This window comes from Sinohyriopsis cumingii, chromosome 3 (assembly GCF_028554795.1).
Source record: "Sinohyriopsis cumingii isolate HCF-2022 chromosome 3, ASM2855479v2, whole genome shotgun sequence".
Taxonomy (NCBI): domain Eukaryota; kingdom Metazoa; phylum Mollusca; class Bivalvia; order Unionida; family Unionidae; genus Sinohyriopsis; species Sinohyriopsis cumingii.
In genome coordinates, this window is record NC_142963.1 from 64,074,316 (window position 1) to 64,097,255 (window position 22,940).

The 22,940-nt window shown below is 35.0% G+C and overlaps 1 protein-coding gene across 1 annotated transcript in view; it reads right to left on the reverse strand.

The window, feature by feature from the left end:
* Window positions 1-1,273: 1,273 nt before the first annotated feature.
* Window positions 1,274-22,940, reverse strand: part of LOC149802993 (uncharacterized) — a 50,362-nt gene continuing 28,695 nt past the window's right edge. The window contains exon 4 of the mRNA XM_089952524.1: window positions 1,274-13,105. Coding sequence (XP_089808650.1) covers window positions 9,533-13,105 — 3,573 coding nt within the window. The 3' untranslated portion in view covers window positions 1,274-9,532. The remainder of the gene's footprint in view (window positions 13,106-22,940) is intronic.

Genomic DNA, 22,940 nt, shown 5'->3' on the forward strand with positions numbered 1-22,940 from the left:
ATGACTTCTGTAAATGATAATATGGAACACTGGCAATTAAAGCCATTCAAGACCTCATCAGTTAAAGCTGTATGCAATGATAGGCATACAGCATGCAAATGGCATGACTTCTGTAAATGATAATATGGAACACTGGCAATTCAAGCCATTCAAGACCTCATCAGTTAAAGCTGTATGCAATGATAGGCAAGCAAATGGCATGACTTCTGTAAATGATAATATGGAACACTAGCAATTAAAACCATTCAAGACCTCATCCAGGTAAAATTGTATGCCATGACAGGCAATCACAGGGCATGACTCATGCAAATAATCTAAAATAACTTTAGAAAAATAGAAATTATTTCCAAGTATCCATATAATACTGCAAAATAAGTCTGGTTGAAATCCAACAAACCATGGCAAAGTTATGCTGCAAAATAAATCTGGTTGAAATCGAAGAAACCTTGGTAAAGTTACTCTGCAGAAACCAAAGGCAGGAAAATGGAAAATCAGGGAGAATACCCCTTGTGTATGTTCTGGAAATAAAGCAAGTTCTCAACATGGATCAATATTGAGCTGCATGCCAATTCTAAGTAAAATTAAGCTGTGCAAATGAAAAGTTTGGGTGACAGGCAATTAGCAGCCATACTTTTTCTCAGTGATGACACAGAAGGCAGGAAATCAAATTCGCTTAAGTCTCCACCACAATACATGCTACATATCAAATCTGGTTAAAAATTAAAAAAATTCCTGGTGAAAATTTTCTGTGGAAACTCAATTGCATATTGCTACATGGATGGATGGACAATGTAAGTATTATAAAGCTCTGCAGATTTCATTAAGCAGGGCAATAACTATGACAACAGTAATAATTTCTTGTTTTAAAAGTGCTTCCAGATTCTGATCCTCTTTACACTTTTCAAATATTACATTCAGATATTTCAAGTTTACTCTTTTTCTTGGGATACCAACTTTTGTGATTACTACAAACCAAGAATGTAAAGACCCCATGAACAATGATCCTTTTGTGGAAATAATGGAACTTCTACCACAACTATGAATGGACATACCAACATAACCATGAAAGTTATTACCTCCTACACCTACCCATAGAAAATCAGAAGAACGGCTGATCTTTCTGACAGGTCAAAACTATTATAAATCTAAAATTAACATCACTTAACAGCAATTTAATGTCTAGTGATCCTCACCTTTGAGCTATTAATAGATAGAGAACTGCTCTTTCTCAAATGTAATGCAACTATGAAATTCACAATAAATAACTGCAGGATACTTTTTAAAAAAAGTTTATTTATCACAAGAAACACAAAATGATAAAATGTTTGCTCCTTTTGACCTCATATCAAGAATCAATAGCAAGCTGCCATTACCCAAGTGTAGTGATCCTTTAGAGATTGATAAGAATCAATAGCAAGCTGCCATTACCCAAGTGTAGTGATCCTTTAGAGATTGATAAGAATCAATAGCAAGCTGCCATTACCCAAGTGTAGTGATCCTTTAGAGATTGATAAGAATCAATAGCAAGCTGCCATTACCCAAGTGTAGTGATCCTTTAGAGATTGATAAGAATTGGAATGAAATGTTGAGCAGAAACCAAAATCTTACAATGTCTGCTTTATTAACATTGTGCTTCAACCTCATGGCTTGAAGACTGGGTGGCCAAATAGTTCTAAGGTGCTCATCCATTCATATAACTGACATCTAACATCTGCCCGAATGGGTTCAAGTCTCAACTCTGCCAATGTGAGTATGTGAGAAACCCTGCTATTAATTTTACATTGGTCGTTGCTTCTTCCCAGTATTTTCCAAAGTTCTTCCTCTATCAAATATATTGGCCATGTATAGCCTATAAAGTGCTGAAAAATAGCATCAATCCCACAAAATAAAACCCAAAATTTTGGCCTCAAAACCTGACAGGCAGCCTCTGTCCAAATGTAGTCTGCCTACAAAGTCAAATGAAGAATCAGCCAATGAAATTAGATTTATCTTGCAAAAAGGAAAATCACATTTTCAGCTCCTCTGACTTTGACGCTGGATGTAGCAGCACCAAAATCAATAGGCTTCTTCCTCTACTCATGCTAAGGACACATATGAAGTTAGAAAGAAAAATGACAGCAAAAGTAAGTTGTTGCAGAAATCGACTTCTTGGTGAATGGGTGGAGAGACATCACTATAATCCCCTGCATCTTTGGTCAATATATTCCATTTTCAATTTTTAAAAACATGAAACAGAATGTCATATAAAAACATTTAGTGATTCACACAAGACGTAGCATATCATGGTAAATGAATCTCAGGCCATGTGCTGAATATAATTCAAAGAACAAATTTTGGGTATTGACCATAACCTACATGTATAGTCAACTATAGAATGGCTAGTGAACAAACAAAAATATAATTATGGAAGAAATACCTCTCTGTCCTTATGGAAATGGTTAGACATCCATGCAAGGATGTGGTGCTGGCTACATAGTCAGGCTATAGTCTGTCACTGCACATTGCACTGATTTCATGATATTACCATCAACCCCATTGTTTCAATATTGTGCATTAATAATTAAAGTAAAATGTCAACTTTTATGTCAATCTTGCCATCAAAGAGGAAGGTGGCAGATGGAAGTCTTATGTCCTGTTGTTCATTGTGGTACTAATTTGATGTTCATAAATAACTGAAATTACACTGCTATTGTACAAAATTTGGCCAAACACATTATACAGATACCTTGAAAAACAAGCACTGAATTTGTTTTACTTAATCTGAGGAAAGTTATGACTCTGGACACACAGTGTACCTTGGTCCATTTCTAATCATTTCACCCAATATTTCATCATATAAACATACAAAAAGACTTTGCCATGGAAATGTTGCTGATATTTTTTATTGTAACCTAGTTTTGAGGTGGCTGTTTTATGTCATATTACAACTGTGGTGAAGCAAAATAAAGGTTTTAACTCTCTATTAAACTTTCAATAATTCCTCCTCATCATTTTAATAATGTGACATGAGAATCACAAGAATCAATTGTGAACTTTCTACATGCACTTCAAATTTTATTTTTTGCCAACTTTGCCTATTTTAGAGAAAAGGTCATTTTGTTCAGATATTAGGGTCCAACTTGAGGCCTGTATTTATGATTAAATGCACTTAAATCTTGCTTGTCATCCACAAATCCATACTGCCCAAACAAAAGTGATATGTTCTGAGAAACACTAGAACTTAAGAAGTTTGACTACTTTCCTCTTAAAGAAATTATTTGTACAAGAGTTCTGCAAAGGGGCTGATACTGCTGTTCAAAAAGAATCTCCATGAATTCAAGATAAGATTGGTTGGTATGTAAGTATGCCACCATTTGAGAGGCCATCCCATCAAAAGTTTGGCCAGCCCACCAAACTTTTGGTATAACATGTCTTAAGATGTATAAAAAATTGCCCTGGTATTATTTCTTCAGGAATACAAAATAGTGAATGTAGACAGATTCATGGTGCTTTAGAGACAATACAATCTGCACAAAGGCCATACCATAAGCTTACATGGGCATGCTTACAATGCTCCAGTGATAAACAATGCTCAATTTCCACAGACCACAATGTTGTTTTATGTTGACATTTGCTAAAAAGGACTTGTACAAATAAAAGCTGAACTTGGAAGTTGGTCACAGAGACCTCTTTCAGGTAGAATTTTAAGCTATCTTTCAGGTTAGATGCATTTATCAAACTTTATGATGACATTGCCAAATATGGGAAATATTAATATAATTAAACTAAAATACTGCCATTCGGACATGAAAAGTGGGTTACAATGACTTTCTTTCGTCACCATGGACAAAAGTGCTCAGTCAAGTGGCATGCAAACACATGTATCAATGTCTGAATACAGTATTTTTCAAAAAACATGTCCAAAATGCATGTCTTGTAAACTACATGAACAATGGGGATGGGTTTATAACTGAATAAGATTTATTACAGAAATATCTGTCCAAGTTTTCTAAAGGAGGAAAGCGGTGCATCTATCACCATGCATGGCTTATAATGGAGAATTATATCTAGTAACATAAACACAAGAACTAATCATGTAAAACAATAATGAGAACAATTTTATAATATACAGTTAAAGTGGGTTTAGGCATGAGCTCCCCTGAATTTTCTTTTAAGAAAGTGTTATATTTTAGAGTACCAATTTCTGACTATTGGTCACTGGTCTAAATATGAAAAAATCTGGGTCAATTTAAAGCTTGTTAATCAGCTGTCAGTGGTATTACACTGCTAGCTGATAACCTAGATCATGTTTATCTATCACTGACATTGCATGGTGTACATATAGGTAGTCGGAAAGGACAATGTACATGTGTACCATAATTATAATATGACCTACAGTAGGGATGATATCTCCCACCCAACTATTTGCTACATCACATTAGTGGCTTTAAAGAACTAACACTGCACCATATCTACAATTTTTGTTTAATATATTTGATCTTTGACCACTCCTTCCAAACAATGTCTGGGAAGCAGGTATAAAGACTTAGGATAAGTGGGATTTATGTTTAGATTTTGAAGTTACCAATTTGGATTACACACATTATAGCTGTCTCTGCCTTTAAAACACACTAATAATATTTTCAAATTCTCTAATGGGTAGAAATGTTTTAAAAGCCCAACTTTTTCTGGCACTTTGACAAAAATATCTGAAATTTTGTCCCATTTTAAAAGATTTTGAGCATATTACTGTGGCTAAATCTATTGCCATATGGTGTGGTAATGAGGTGACATCTAGGTCAGTAATAAAGCCCAAATTTGATTTTATAAAACAATCACCCAGCTGTGAACTGTATTGACCAATCCCTGCCATCCGATAAGAAAGACCCCATCTTCCTTTTAACTACTGAGCATTGAAATCATCTGATATTCTTCAACGATAAAAATGTTTTCAAATTAGCTGCTGCAGTCTGAATAGTAGATGTCAGCTTGGCACCATTTTCATTTAAGACAAAGCAGACACCATTAGAAGTGTCTTGGTTAAAACACCATGTCATAATAATCATCCATTCAAGGGATGTAGTGACAGATTAATTTTGAAGTCAGTCTTCATAGCAGCCAGAATGGAAGTATGATTGGCACCACTTTCATTCAAGACCATCGAGGAATCATAAGTCTACTGGTAAAACTCCATGTTGATATAGTCATCCATTTCAGGGATGATCAGAAATACCTATATTTTCAAGGCAACCAACACAGTGCCCATATTATGGCTTAGTCATTTTTGTTTATGATTAAACTGACACTGTAAGAACTCTTCTGATGAAGCAGCCCATGTCAAAATAATTTTTCAATTAAAAAAAATGTTGCAAACAAAAGATTTTCAAGATGGCCACATACTGGATGTCAGAACAGCACCGTTTTAATTTGGGATCAGCAGTACATTAAAATAAGTCATTTAGAGAAAACTCCATGATAATATGGCCAATCATTCACAAGTAGTAATAACAAGATTTTCAAGCTGGCCTCGTGAGGCATGTGGTATTGCCGGTATACTGGCATGCCAAGGTAATTTTTCCAGTGGTACATACCACAGTACTTTTTCAATGTACCAGTAGATCAGTAGTTTCCATCAGTACGGAATACATGGAAATTCCTACTTAATCTTGTTACGCATTTATTTATATTAAATGCATGGTTTTATTTTTCATGACAAAATATATTGAAAGATTCTATTTTTACAATTGTATTTGTCACAAATTGATGTGAAATATTACAAATATAATTATATTTATGATATTTTCATCACAAGTTTGACATGTGTCATGTATAGAAACACGATGGTCAAATGGGTTGTTGTGAAGATATTTTGACCATTAGCAACTTTTGGAAATATTTTGGATTTAGAAAAAACAAAGTCATTTCATAGTTATTTACAAGCATATGTTAATGTGTGAAGTACACGGACTCCCTTGTAAGAATGCAAATCATGTTGGGATTTTGATAGAGCACTTTTTTGTTTGAATATTATGCACAATTTCTTAAGTTGACTACATATTTTCTTGTCTGCTGAGTGTGTTTTCTGTTTACTGGATGTTTACTTGCTCTCTTTGACAAAAATCATGTCTGAGTATTGACATCCATCTCAGATTCCTCTCTATTTCATCAACAGTACAGACAGTAAACTGTAGGCTTTATTGTCATGCCTCCCATTTTTATCAACAAGCTCTCTAATATAGGCACAATGATTTTCAAGTTGTAATGTAAAAATTGTAACTAAAGGGTGACTGCAATAGTGCATTCATCCCCCTTTAGTTACAATTTTTACATTACAACTTGTACAACTATTACCATACATATTGCAAATTCATCTACTATTAGGCAATGGTGGGGGTAGCACTTTTCATTTTATTTTATTTAAAGATATTCTTTTTCCCAAAATGTAAATAGGTATAAATGTGCTGTTATTTTTGCTACAAATCAGCAAAATATATTTTTCCTGCTATAAAGACTGAAACATTTTATTAAAAAAGTGCTAGACCCCCGCACCAAAACATTCTAATATAATTGCTGAATACAATGGCACATATCGCAGTATGTTCAGAAATACCATGGTACATAATATTTTGTGATACCCACAAGCCATTCTAGCAGCAACATTAGACATCAGATCAGAAACATTTTCATTTAGTCAAAATGGACATCATAAGATGTCCTCTGTGAAAACACCATGTCAATATGACTTTCCATTAAGAAGGAGTGGCAATATTTTAAAGACGGCTGTTGTGGTAGCCATATTGGATGTCAAATCATCACCATTTTTGTCCCAGACCAAAAGGACATCATAAGTAATCTTGTGGTGAAAATTCCACATCAAAATGACTTTCTGTTAACATGGCATTGTGATAACAATATGTCAAGATGGCTGACTTTGTGGAAATATTAGATATCAGAATGGCATTATTTTTATTTTGGCTCAACTAGGCATCATAATAAGCCTTTTAGTTAAAATACCATGTTGATATGACCATCCATGTATGATGAGTAACAATTACAAGATTTTCAAGATGGCCACTGTTGTGGTCATACTGGAAATCAGATTGGTCCCATTTTAATTTAGGTTGTTGTTGTTTTGAGATATAACAACATTTCTCAATGCAAAATAGGCTATACATGGCAGCCAGTAAAATGGTCAAGGAAAAACCTGGGAAAAATGCAGGAAGAACCACCGACCCACAGGAATCCACTGGCAAGCTTTCTCACATACCCACACTGGCAGTGCCCACAACCCAATATCATGCACACTCAATAATTTAGGAGAAGTAACAACAATAAACTGGTGCCAACACAAGCCAGATCATTGCATAAGCTCTTCTGGTCTGGGACCAACAGAGCTAAAAATGTGATTATACTGGAATTCAATACACCTTTATAGCTTAATTTTCACGTATTAAGTACAGACTGTTGTCAAGTTTATAAAATGCCTCATATAAAATGTAAAATGCAGATTTCGTCAGGAATACAAGCTTCATAAGCTTTCTGTTAAAGTTGTACACGTATACAAACATTTTTTATTCTCTAAAAAATGCATGAAATATGTTGTCAATTAATATTATTATTATTATGTAGCAAAAAACATCACCTACATTTAAACCTGTCTTTATAGGGAGAATATCAAAGTACTGAATGCCCTACAAAGGTAAGAATGTACTTGTGCTATCCATAGATATTTCTAAAAAAAGTCAATGACTTATATTCCTTATAATACATACATACTGTTGACTGATTTCTGTTTTCCTGCAAATTTTGATATATTGAGAAAAGTCATGTATGAAAAGCTTAATATCACTAACATCTTAAGAAATCCAAAACCAAATCTAAGCAACAAATTTAATAAACGAGATACTCGTGTAAATCAGTGACTATCATGTAACAATCAAAGCATTTTGTAACAATATGCACCAATATATTGCATCTGACCATGGCACCAACTCGTATGTGTGGAATATTTTTCATTCATGCAGCTCATTGAAACTTTGAACCATCGATGTTAATCTTTCCTTTCTGTACTAACGTCAGAACTGACTTGATAATGTTGTTGTTGTTGTTCTTTTATTGCTGATGTGCTGTTTATTAAAGAAACACATATTTGCCATTCCATCCCTCCTCACTTTCATCCATATAAACATTTCCCTTTTCAACTGTAAAGTGTACAGCGAACAACATTTTTAATGGTCCTCTGTACAAGAACTAGATAGACATTGCTGACTCTTGAGATTATTGGCCAACTGGTCTGAATAATCTTGACCTTTGGTCAAGATATGGAGTCTTGAACAAAACCTATTGTACAGAAACCAAAGAACTTAAATTCAACCTTTCCAACAGTCTACTTTTTAAGCTTACTGAAAAGTTTACTGCTATTATAATGCTTGCAGTAGTTTCATTTGCCCTGTCATTTACCACCTAGGATGACAGGATTTAGTATGTCTGATGTCTTTGCTGAACATATTCAACAATTTAGGTAAAACATCCCTAGGATCATCATGCTGTTTCCTATTGGTGCATACATGTACATAATAAAACTAATATGTAATGGAACTGAATGTACCATGTAGACATGCACATGGGATGCTTTTGTAATATCTACAATCATTAAGAAATTGTTCAGAGGTTTGAAAACTTGAAACAAGGTTTCTTTAAAAATATGTTACTAATAGAAGATTCTAGAAAGACGATGTTTTCCAAACGTAATAATGTTGTATGATGTGTAATATAGTAGATTCGTGTCAACTCTGATTATTTCCTTGAGATGCCACAGTTGGTGTGAAAATTATATGTACTTTAAGAAAAGAAATTACAGAAAAGTCTTACTAAATATAGTCATCATAAACTAGTGATTCCCAACCATTTTTGAATACAACCGTAAAAAAATAGTTATTCTGAACTTCATGATCCCGTTTCCAAAATCTGTTTTGCTATTCAAAAAAAAACATTCCTTGTGATCCTCCATGACCTTCCAGAACAGCCTTGCGACCTGAGGCTTTAGAAATGCTGTCTTAATCAGTGAGGTGGAAATATACAATTTAAACTGGAATGGTTCAGTAATAGTCACATGCATGTTTGTTTACATGTTTACCAATTCTGTAAATGTTTACAGGCAGTACACTAAACAAAGCCATTTCAAAGTGTAAATATTTCAGCTCAACTTCTGACCCCCAAACTGACAGACATCTTCCTTACCCTATGTGCAAGCCAGCCAGAGAGTTTGGTGGAGAGATCTAAGATGAGAGGGCTGATACTATTGTTCTGAAACCATTTTTCTTCTTTTAGTCAGTAGAGGCAAAAATATGAACAATTGTCAGTTATATTAAGAATATCATTTTTCTTCACAAATTCACATCTTAAAGGATATCTTTGACTCAAGTAATGTAAGCAAAGTCAAACAATCTGCAAAAAAGGTGGCTACTTATTTTGTCAGAGCATTTTTTTTAATGATAAGCAATGGATGATGCCTTATTAATGTTATTAAAACATTTTCCCCTTTCTGTCACTCTTATTCACTGATTTCTCCTTTACATTTTACACTGCTGTATCTTCCTTTGCATTTGTCACAATAATATTTCAAAGCTTCATTAGTTAGAATTTTCTGGTCAACATCGATACAGCTGAGGTGGAACCACTCTCCACAACTGTCACAAGCTAGCATCTTGGTTCCATCATCGAGACATCGACACACACAAAACAACTTAAAATCAATCGTGCCAGGAGTTGTTTTCTTCTTGTGTGGCGTATGAGGAAACATGCTAAAGTGACCAGTCTCGAAACAGTTTATCAAATGACCCCGCAGTTTTGATTGATCGAAAAGTATATTGGATGGGTCAAGTCCAGTACATATTGCCAAAGCATTTGCAATTGCCAAGAGGCCACAGTCTGCCATGCCAACTTGTTTCTGGACTGGCATATGTCTAACTTTTAATACAGGATCTTCTGGCTTTAAGATGGCACACAGCTGTTGCAATACATCACTACTAATGTTCTTCTTTAGAGTGTCATAATATGATACTGTTTTTGGCCGGCAATTCAAGGTAGTAGCCACAACCCAATGACCAAAATTGTTATTTCCTTGAAAAAGAATCTGTACCATTCCATCTCTCTCCACAGTAAAATTACCTGGGTTGGATTTGAAAACTGTTGACTGAAACCCTTTTATCCCGAATTGCTCCTTCATGCATATCTGTGCAGCATCTATGATTTCATCTGTCAGTGCTTTCCCTTGCAATATCTGTTCTTTGGCAGATTTCTTCAAAGTAAATTCTTTCTTTTTCATCCAGATGTCATCATTCCCACTGTTCGTTTGGACACCATTTTCTTCACTTGATGGGACAACATCTTCTTCCTCAATTTTTGAAACTGTTGACACAGGCTTCAAGTTTCTGTAGCTGTCATCTTTTATATCAGTAATTTTTCGCTTTCGAACTGCCAACCTAAAGAGAGGTCCATACGTTCCATCTTGTCTTGAAGCTAACCTGGTCAGATCATCCTTGTTAAAATTTGCTCCAGTAGATACCTCTTTTGATTTGTCGTCCAGTCGGATTGTCCCAGCGTCACAAGCTTCCTGTGCCTCATACTCTCTGTCATTTGAACTGTAGCTGTGATCATCTAACAGAATGTTGACTGGCACCTTCACACTATGACTGTTGGTCAGATGAACTTCAATTTCTATGGACTCTCTAGCAGGAAGCTGCTGGTATTCCCAACCAACACTGGCTTCACTATTTTTCCAGTCTGCAGAGGGATCGTTCCTCATCCACTTCTCTTGGATGGATTTCAAGAAATTCATTTTCCTGTTAAATTCAGACTGCTCGCATGTTGAGAGATAATCAGCAAAATCAGTTAAGAAGTTGATTGCAGTCTTGTATTTCTGATGTTCTGACATAATATTGCCTTGCAGAATCTTATCCATTTTGTCTGTTTTGTTTGAGGTACTTGCATCATCTTTTAAATGAATAGCTGCATTTTTTTTTGATGGAGGCTCAATCTCTTCCAATCTTAATAATTTTCTTTTCATTGGTGTTGGTTCACATTCCTCAAACTTTGGTGGTTCTTGCTTCCACTGTTTTGGAATACAATCTTTATCAACTATGGACTTTCCATGCTCCTTTCGATATGCAAGAATGTGCTGACATGGCAAGAAATGTGTTTTGTAGAAAGAACAGGTACACTGGCATATATCTGTACTAATAGAATATTCACCATCCATTCCACAAACAACAGTTAACCCATTTCGACTCTTGTAAAAATCATAGGAATGATCAAGACAAGTTTGGATTTCTTTCCTTAACACCTCCTGGCCTTCAGGATTTATGAACTGTCCTATGTCATGGAAAACTTCATCCATAAACTGATTATTTATTCGTGTCCTTTCCTCTTTAAATCTGCTTACTGCCTCATTTGTGTACCATTTATTCATAAGTATGGAAAGTTTTCGTACTGATCTGGCGAAACGATTTTTATCATCTGAACAGCATCTCAACTTCTGATAATGAAAGTCAATTCCTTTGACACTGTTACTCATTTTGCCTATATTGATTAAATCCTTTCTGAAATAATATGCCCATTGTTCCCGACACTCGTGCCAAATGGAGTCAAAATACTCTTTGAACCTTTCTGGTAGCAATGCTGTCAACTCTGCATATTTAAAGGTGTAATCAATTTCAGTTGGCGAGTAAATCAGTTGTCTAATGACATTCATTATGTGATGCTTCTGATCTGCGGTAAGTCCGTCTTCACGTTTGACTTTGTTCTTCAGATAGTGGATAACATGAAATGTGTTCAAAAGAATCCTGGCATTCGGAAGACATTTTTTTATACTGTTGATTTCAGAGAAATCCTTCTTTACCATTACAACTTTTACATTTGTACAGTTGTTTGTTTCACAGAAATAATTAAAGAATTTGTCAATGATATGCTCTGTCTCTGAACGAAGGAAGCAATACACAACAGGTCTTATGACCGTATCTTGGTCTTGCACAAAAATAGTATACAAGGGGTACCCTTCAGAATTCAATCTGTATGTAACCTCCAAAAATACAGTTTCTGAAAATTCCCTGAAAGTTCCTTGCATTTCTGTTGTTTGAATAAATAGAAAATCCAAACCACCATCTTCTGTGTCCATATGAAAGCAACAGCCAGGATATTGTTCCAGAAAGAACTGCATCTCCTCAAGTAACAACTGTCCCTGTGTCCTACCCTGTAACTCTTCTGTCAAAAATTTCTTCTTCAAGTTGCTGAGATCTTTTGATGTAACATGTACTCCAGTTTTTCCTATCATTTTCTTGATATCCTTTGCTTCAAATCCCACTTGGAAAAGCCTCTTGATGGTTTCTTTGTCTTCATCATTCACTTTTGGCTGGCTAAGTTTTCTAAATGTTTCCGCATTATGTTCATGATTGTGCTGGTCAAAGAATTTAAAAACCTGGTAAATTCCATCACTATTCAAGTGAATACCAACGACAACCTGACAGTTGCAAGCAATATACCTTTGATTCGGTCTAATCAGTTTTGACCTAACTCTAGGGTGGCCATAGCGCTTGCAAATGTATGTACAGTAACTATAGGGAGTGCTCTCATAGAATGGCTTCATTTTCCTGCTGTCCTTGATTCTCATGCTATGTGATCCAGCTCGTGCCCATTTCTCGAAAGCTTCTTGAAATTCTTCAAAGGTTTCAAAAGTTGCGTTGAGTCCAAACTGTTTTGTTCCTGATATGGTGTTTGCAGATTTTGCATTCTCAACCAATTCATCACCATCACCACCACCACCCACCAACCGTGAACATTTTTCAATTTCACATACTAAATGAGTGTTTCTTTTATAATCACCGGAAGCTTCAAAATTAACTGGAACAATACAATGCAAATCATGACAGAAAGCAGTCAAAGGTGTTCTTTGTGAGAAGTAATGACCTCCACTGTCTTCAGCAAAATGCTGCAGCCATGCTCCATAGTCGCAGGTTGAAAGGTGTCCATTCCTTTCCCTTGTAGATGAATATTCCATCTCCTGGTTGACTACACTGGTTGGATGGCTGGCAGTTACCCTGGTTACAGCATCCATCCCTTGGATATGGAGCTAAAAGTCAGAAATTATCACTAAGCTTATTTCCTGTGACTATAATGGCCTAAAATATGAAATAATTTAAACAGATTAATTTTTATAAAAAAATTTAGCCATTAAAAAAAGCAACAAATGTTTATAGAAAGTTAAAACTAGAAATGTGTTTACAGAAAAAGATGCCCCACAACAATGCCTCGAATATGGAATGTAATCAAATGATTAAAAAGCTTGCCTCTAGCGCTTTCAGGAGTCTACAAAAACTACTGCGTGCAGTAATTATCATATATATCTTGACTGCAAAATGCTGGCCCCTTTCCAAACAATTCTCTTTTGGCAATATATATATATATATATATATATATATATATATATATATATATATATATATAGATCCTTGTCCACCCCTAGAAGTCAGATTTTACAGGGTGAAAGTAAAGTAACAGCTGTATTATAAGCATAGTTTGTACAACAGTAATTACCTTAGACAGCTGTATTATAAGCATAGTTTATACATGAGTAATTACCTTGATCAGCCACTAGAAATGAGACCCCACATCAAAAGCAAGTAGTCTACTCATCTAGATCCAATGCACAATACACCTTTAAACTGTTTAATCCAAGGCACAATACACCTTTAAACTGTTTAATCCAAGGCACAATACACCTTTAAACTGTTTAATCCAAGGCACAATACACCTTTAAACTGTTTAATCCAAGGCACAATACACCTTTAAACTGTTTAATTAATACTCTGTTTACACAGGTTCTATTTAGTGTATTGTAAAATAATGAAATTGAAATTATATCAGCTTATTTGGGAAGTTTGTGCAGAAGTACTGGCTATTAATGTTTCAAGAAAATGCTTAAGTTAAAGAAATGTTTATTTAAACAAATGTTCCACCTCACTTATATCTGTCAAACCAACAAATACAAGAGCAGCTGGCCAAGAAATCTGGGTCACTATGGGGCTTCTGAAGAAATTTCTTCCAATGCTGTTGACAGCATACATTATGAAAACAGTTGTTTCAAGTTTTTTTCCCCACATCTTTATCAAAAGTACATCATTTGCCCAATAGTGAAAGGCCTAGCTTTATGACAGGATGTTTTCTGTCAAAGTTTATATAATTCAGTTAGTGATCTTTTTTGACAAGTTTCTTTAAAAAAATTAAATTTTTTGTAGAAGTGGCCTTTTTGATTGCTTATTACCATCATTTGTACAAATGTAAAAAAAAAAATCCATGATGCCAGGATAAATTTTGTGATATTTGTTCAAATTCTTTTGAGTGGTTTTGAGGAAGTCATTCAAATATTTTTTCCCTTTCCTTTTAATAACACTGACGGTATCTGATGAAGCATCAGTTTTTATAAAATGGAAAGCCCTTCATGTCAGGATGCTTTCTGTTCAATTACAATGTGAGATTTTTGAGAATAAATCTTATAAAAAAAAATTATGTTTTCAGTAATGGCAGCCAAATTTGATGGCAATTTGGCAAAATTTCTAACAATTTGAAAGCCCTTCATTACAGGATGCTTCATGTCTAATCTGGTCAAATTCTCTTCAGCAGTTTCTAAGAAGTTGTGTTTAAAAGTTTTTGTATTTTAGTAATGATGGCACATTTCAATCGCAGATCTGCCTCGTCTGTATTCATTAGAAAGGTTTTCAGAACAGGATGTTTTCTTTCAAATTTGGTATAATTCTGTTGAGAAGCTTTTGAGAAGTCATTTAAAAGCTTATTATATTTTCAAAAACAACAGCCCGTGAGTACAGTAGATTATGATCCTAAGAGGCAATATCCTGTGGCAGTCAGGTGTATGCCATGTAAGGAGCTATAAATGTGCAAATATGATAATTAAATAGTTTCTGAGGAAAGTTACTTGTGCAATCTTGGAGTATTTACTTCTGTAAACACTTTTATTCTATATATAGGTAACAGTCCAAGCAATCTAAAATCACTAAAATGTTTAGCCGAATATGTATTCTAAAGTAAGGGTTAATACATACAAAAGTATGGGAAAAAATACCTTGCCACTTACTGTCTATAAAATAATAGCTGAATAAGTATTTAAATATTCATCAATTCAATCAGGTTGAAAAATGCACTTAAACAGTCCACTTAAGAAATACACAACTTGGTGTCAAGTTATTATTTTTCAGTGTACCAAATAATGGCAGGTCATAAATCACTAAATATTTTCCAAGGTTTCATATACTTTTCATTTAAACTAAAGATGAATGTTTCTTTTTCAATATTTATGAGACAAGAGCACAACCCATTACTATCCCATTTTATATCCAATCTTTCTCAGGAGTTTATATCTCAATGAAACACCAAGCTAAAATATGACATCATATCAGTGACATTATAAACAATCTTGGATCATCTTTGATCCCTCTGTTAGTTATAACACCTTAATAAATATTCTACCATTGGCCTTACACACTCCAAACTACAATGAAAAGGTAAAAGGGTTTCTATAATGTTTGGATATAGCATGTAAAAATGCAATTTTTTTCTCCAACTTTTAAACTCTTTACATTTTTAGAAGTGGTAGATTTCAATTATAAAACTGTGTGTAGTAGGTAGTCTTTAAAATGGCATTTCTGTCCTACCACAAGTAGAATCACATGTATTTACCAGCATATTAACAGATTATACAAGATACTTACAGAATTCTTTATTAACTAGTTACTTGAATAATTGGGTCATATTCAAAGAATACAACCATAATTTCAGATACCAAAATCTGGCAACAATTCCAAGAAGATCAAAAGGTACAATGAGCTTTCTTTGAAATTAATGATCCCAGAGAGTTTAGAACAGCCTTCCCAAAGAATTCCGCAGGCTGACTGATTTGGACATGGTCAGGGCTTCAATTTAAATGTTGTGTCTTTCCATAGACTGGTCAGTGGCAATCAGCTTTATGTTGTAATTGTATGAGCTTCTTTGGTTGAAATTCTGTTCCTTACTGCTTCATTTATTATTTTTGCTCATTTAATTTAGTTAAGGTTTAAATTTTTTAGCAATCTCATTTCCAAGTATCTTAAATACAAATATGTACAAATTTTGCATGTGCATTTTCATAATAAATTTATCATAGCCATTATTTAAATTTTTAAATGATGACCTTCTTTGATGTGTCATTAGCTTTTATTTAAAATATAAAAATTCAATCTTTATCTACATGCTTTGTCTTTGGACGTGTTATAATTGTTGGTATTTTAGATTATCTGAGCTTTCTTGCTACATTAATTTGTGTCACATTTGTTTTATTTCACTTCAGCAAGAAAGCTCATCTGGAGCTTGTGTTTATATGTTACCCAGACTACCAACATTACACACAGTTTCTTGTATCTTCTATGTCGTTTGTAGACTTAACATCTAATACTGACAGCTAACAAAGTATTTTATAGCATTATCACAATTAACTTTAAATTCATTAAATTTGCTTAAATTATGTTTTAAAGTGCATAGTATTTATGGAAAATACTGTATTTGTTTGTGTGTACATTGTAGATACGTGCACATACACAGTCCAATTATTGGAATCTAATCTTCATACACCTTTCATGTCCCAGATGTAGGTTGAATAAAGTGTACCTTATGGTACCTAACTTACCATCACTTAAATTTAGTCATAAACAAGGGGACAAGAGTACAAGTTACCATCATAGCAACATATCTATGTAGACCACTTGACTTCATGCTTTATCTTTCAAGGAATGGTACTGTATATACTCTCTTATAAGTCAAGTCAAACTGCACACAACAAAGATCAAGATCTGCCACAATATAACATGTCTGCAGATCAGTCTATTTTGTTGTGCTGATTACTCCTAACAAACTGCACAGACCCAGATCTGTCGATGCATCATGTGATGACAGATCTGGATCTGTGTTGTTTGCAGTTGGTCTCATCTTATAGGCATGTACATGGTACATAGCACCAGAACTATGTACCGTACGTTATTGCAATTCAGACAGATCTGGATCAGGACTATCTAGATCATAATTAAATGTACCTTAAATGTATCATAAAAATACACTGTATTCCATATAAATATAATGCTCAACTTTCCAAATAGAGTGTGTGTGCATGATATTTTGGATTTTTAAAGTAGCTTTAACAATTTTTCAGTCATATTATTTTGATGTCTGCAATGTGACAGTTTATAGTGATGTCTAGCACTAAGGCATCATGCTAGACATGTAGCCTGATATCCCATCCAGTCACATTATCCTGATACCAGACCAATCGGTCCATATACTAACCTCTTAACGTTGAGAGACTAGCGAGGCAACTGTTAGTACCATTTTTACAAGTCTCTGATAGGACTTGGCCAGGGCTTGAAGCCGCAATCTCCAGCATCCGAACAGACATTCTAACCACTTACACCACCGAAGCGGTCAGTTTCCAAAATGATATGACTTATCACATGACTGAAATAAGGTCTGCTTGTTGTTGTTGTTGTTGTTGTTGTAGGGTTTAATGCCATTTTTCAGCGCATAGCTATATATGGCTGCCAGTATTAATGGTAGAGGAAGAACCCAGGAAAACCCCAGAAAGAACCACTGACCCACGAGAAGCTACTGGCAAACTTTCTCACATACCCACATTGGCCGAATCCGAGACTCAAACCCACACAGACAGAGGTGAGATTGCAGTGATCCGTAATGGAGAGTGCTTTAGACCACTCAGCCACTCAGGGCCCAATGGTCTGCTTGCCAATAATATATAGAAATATTATTTGTTGGTTTTACTCATATTTAAAAGCATTAAATGTGAAACTAGGTGCATTCACAAGATTATGTGACAGATGGAAGGATGGATGGACAGAAAGATAAGCCATCTTGAAAATATTGTTATTTGCTTTTCCTCCTGAATGTATGCTTGTATTAGGGTACGGTATTCTTATATACCCCAGTCTCTCCAGAGATGGTGGGAGGTACAATAATTAATACCAACAGATCTCTTGCATTTAATGAGAATGCACCAAACACTAATTGGCATAGTCATGTTTTTTTAATTCAGATTATTTCCTTGGAAAATCTTGGTGAATGATATGTCACGGAATAAGGTAAGAAAATAATTTGGCTTTGCATTAAATGATGACAATGTATATTTGACTTTGTCAACGCGTACAGCGTTAACTAGAGTAGCTTGTTTTTATTACCTTGACATATAATTACTAAACAAGTACATCTCGTAGTCGCTCGTAGTGTGATGCCCATGTTTCTCGACATGCACTGGTACTTTACCCTTGGGTCTTGAATATCTTGTTTTTAAATAGTATAAATAGTAAGGTTTTACTACAAACGTTAGATCATTGCTTGGATCTTGTTATGGAGTGTTGGTTTAGAACCACAAAACTTCAGCCATAGGGCTGAAACTGGTGGAGGGGGAGGTATAGGTGAACCAGACTGGAACTGGTGGGAGGTGTTTTTGTGCCAGACTGAAACTGGTGGAAGGTGTAGGTGAACCAGACTGGAACTGGTGGGAGGTGGTGATGCACCAGACTGAAACTGGTGGGAGGCACTGTTGCTCCCGACTGAAACTGGTGGGAGGTATTATTGCACCAAACTGAAATTGGTGGGAGGTGTTGTTGCACCAGACTAAAACTGGTGGAGAGAGAAATTGAGCCAGACTGAACCTGGTGGAGGGTGTAGCTGAGTCAGACTGAACCTGGTGGATGGTGAAGTTGAGCCAGTATGAGTCTGGGAAGTTGGGCCATAGTGGAACTGTCATATTTTGTAGTTTTTTTCTTCATTCAAAGTGGGAAGTTGAACCACAGTGCACCCGGCATAGGTTGGAACCATGATATTTTGTTTTGTTTCATTTTATATAGCGTATCAGTTATATGAACCATTGTCATCATTATCATTGATAATTTCAGCACTATGTTGTCATCTCAATCCTTGTCATTATCATTATATATATATATATATATATATATATATATATATATATATATATATATATATATATATATATATCTTTTGTGAATGTGTGTAGGGTGTGTGCGAGAGTAGGGCATTGCATAGATTGTTTCATTTATTATTTTTGTGCCATCATCTTATCGTACAATACACAAGTCTCGTAATTCACACACATTGTATTTGTGTTATTCATTTAGTCCAAAGCCCACTCAGTTTCAATTCTGTTACATGATAGTCTCTGGAGGTTTCTGTATGTGGTGAAAATGTTATGTAAAAAATAGTGATGTTGAGGTTATGAAGAAAAGAAATCGTACATGGTGTTGAACATAACCCATACAAGTGACCCATTACACACATGAACAAATTTACATATGTAAACAAAAATTTTATGAAAACAACAAGCTTAGTCAGTTCAGTAGGCTATGAAATTTTGGCTGCCCAGAGGTTAATTAGGCAGAACTATGAACAGAATGAATCCAGGATGTCAAAAATAGATACTTTTACCACACCCAATTAAGTGTGGACAGACTGTACTATAACAGAGTAGACGAACTCTTATAGGAATTTAATTATGCAATGCCATACCTATGTTGACAAGGTTATTTCTGTCCCTGCCATTTTTTTCAAGGAAAATGTCAGAAATATACATGATGCTGCCTATTCATGTAAACTACTGTGAAGGTCTATATAAAGTATACATATTTGAGGGACGTCCATTAATTATGTCAACAATTTTTAGGCAATTTTTTTACCCCCCTCCCCCCCTTGTCAACAACTGTCAAACTTTCAGTGACCCCCCTAATATCAAAGTGTACAATATTTGTAAGGCATTAAGGTTACTGCATATGGTTGAAGAAGTTGTATGCTTGTGTAGGCTACATAATTTATTTTATGTATTATGTTAAAGATGACTGTATAATAGTCAAGCTCTCAAGTTTCCTAGGCTCAGTTATCCATCCTTGAAGAGATAGCTCATGGACTTCAATATATATAGCATCTATACTTATAACATAGATGCTATTTAATAGAAGTCCATGGATAGCTATACTATTTAGATGTCTATGGCTCAGTGCAGTCTTTGAATTTAGTAACAGCTTCCCTTAAAAATCTGTCAACAGTCTACAATCTACATTGAATAAAAACAAAATATGATGATGCAAGACTATGACTTCCTTGGCAAGAGCTCAACCGGTTTAGGATTAAACTGGTGGGCTGTTGACGGGCGAGCGCGTGTGTGCCATACCAACGCACCGACTAATTTCCTATTTGTTTGATTTATTAAATTTATTGTAAAAAAATAACACTGTTGACATCAATTTATCTTGAACTCCCCCGTCCCCCATGTCAACAATTGTCAAACTTCATCAAACCCCCTCCCCCCCATTTTGTTGACATAATTAATGGACGACCCCTATGGTATCCACTCCCACAGTAAGAGATGTAAATGCAAATCTTGAAATATGATTTTCGCATCACTTGTACATTTGGTGGTGCATGTAATTTACACAAGAGATGGTTGCCATAGCAAATATTCATAGCTTTATTTTCAACCTCACTGTCCCAAATGTCCTCACCACTATTACAAAAAACTAATGAAAAAAGGTCATCAAAAATAGGTTAATATGGTGTACTCAGTGGTACTTAACTTGTCATCACATATTTAGAGTCCTTGCAAGGGGAAAATTTTACAAGTTTTCCTCACAGTCTGTAGACATCCTGACTTCATTCTTTATCTTTCAAGGAAAGATTCAAAGCATCTCAACCACTGTATATACTTGCTTATAAGATGAGACAAATTGCCAACTGTACAGACCCTGATCTACCATCATATAATCGACTGGCAGCTCTCGGTCTGTGCATTATGTTTGGAGTAACCAGTAGAACAAGCAACACATACCCTGATCTACAGGTGCATTATGATAACACAGATTTGGATCTTTGTTTTTTGTTTGACTCTACTTATAAGTAAATATATATGGTATGACACATCAACTCACTTCAGCCACTCTTATGAAAATAAGGTAAAGTGGACACTGATGCTGAGTCTGTGTCCTCCATATTATCTCCGTGGTTTTTAAAAATTAAATAATAAAACTAAAAATGGAGCTAAAGTGCTGTAAAATCTGAATATAAAGAACACTAAAATAATCACAAAAAATGTCTTTTTTAGTGAGAGTCATTGATGCAGTGGTTATATATGAAATGAAATAAATAAATGTTGTTCTTTATGAACTCATGTTCCTTGAAGGTATATGTGGATGCTTTCTAAGACAGATTGCTATGCAATATTATCAGCAGTGGAACTGTCTAGAAATTCAGTCCATGATAAGGTGATGGGGGGACAAACAACATCCTCTAAAGACAAAATCTCCTACTACGGTCAAGTTTTTAGTCTATCGATCAAACTGATCATTAGGCATCTTAATCTCCTTCTATATCTAATATTTAACCCACACACTAGATGTCTTTTATCTACTGAAGGAAAGCCAACACAAAACTTCAAAGGGCCAAAGCAGACACACAAAGTTGCATATATGTTAGGGTTTAAAAAGGTTAAAAAGGGCTAAAATCAGACTAGGGGAGGGGATTATTTCCTGTCTTTCATTTCACTGAGGGTATTTTGTTCAAGGTGGATTTTGTCCTGGGGTGATTTCATCCTTGCGGAATTTTGTCCTATGGGGATTTTGTCCTATACCCATGGTGAAGGGCTGAAGTTCATCTAAATGACTAGAGGCATGGTCAGCAATCTGATAAATATGACCCTTTGTCTCCCCCATCCCACAGACCACTTATGATGGACACAGCCCACTCCTATATCCCACAGCCATCTCCATGAAGGAGATGAATCTCTCCACACACATCCCACAATTACTGCATCATGGAAATAAGTCTCTTTCATATTCCACAGCAACTTAATGTGGGAGAAAAGTCTCTCCCACATACCATATCTACCTTTATAATGGAGATAAATCTATCATAAAAGAAGTTGATAAATATCACATAGAATACAACAATTGGTCAACATGCAGTTCTTCTGATGGCGACCATAATATGAACCTAGTTCAGAAAATTCTGTCAAATACATTTACAGCATCAGCTGTGAGGTCAAAAAGGTCAATAACTCTTCTGAAAATCATGAGAGCAAAGAGATTTGTCAATGTGTGCATCTTTAATATGCAATAAGTTTCCAGTGAACCATCAAAACTGAAATGTGTTCACAAGATTAATGTCATATGCTACATTCTGAGACAAAAAGACTAATTACATTAACAAAAATTGCAGGGACAAGGTGATTTGTTGACATGCACATACCATTTACTATATTTCATAGTCTTCCACTGAAAACTGAAAGACTAGTTACATTCACAAAGTCTGGCATACACTGCATTATGCTTGTAGTAAAAAACAGCAACAACTCATAAAAAATGCATGAAAAAAAAAGGATATGTCGATATGTGCTTCTTTACGTTTGGTTCTGACCAAAAATATTACCAAGTTTCATGGTAATCCATGGAACAGTGGTTGCCTAGAAGTTAATTATGCATAAAGTATGATCAGAACTGATCCAGAATGTTAGAGGTCAAACACTACTATATATACTAGCTTATAAGACAAGTCCAACTGCACAGACCCAGATCTGCCTATGCATAATGTACCAGCAGATCAGGGTCTGTGCAGTTTGTAAGGAGTAATCAGCAGAACAAATAAAACAGACCCTAATCTGCAGGCACATTATGATGCAGCAGGTCAGGATCTTTGTTGTTTGCAATTTGATTCATCTTACAAGCAGGTATATACAGTAAATTGGATCAAAAGTACAGGTGGCAAGTCTTAGATGCAATAATGGCTGGCACTCTCTCCCATTTCATACAAGCATACATACAGTATATTAGGACAATCAATAGCTAATATGA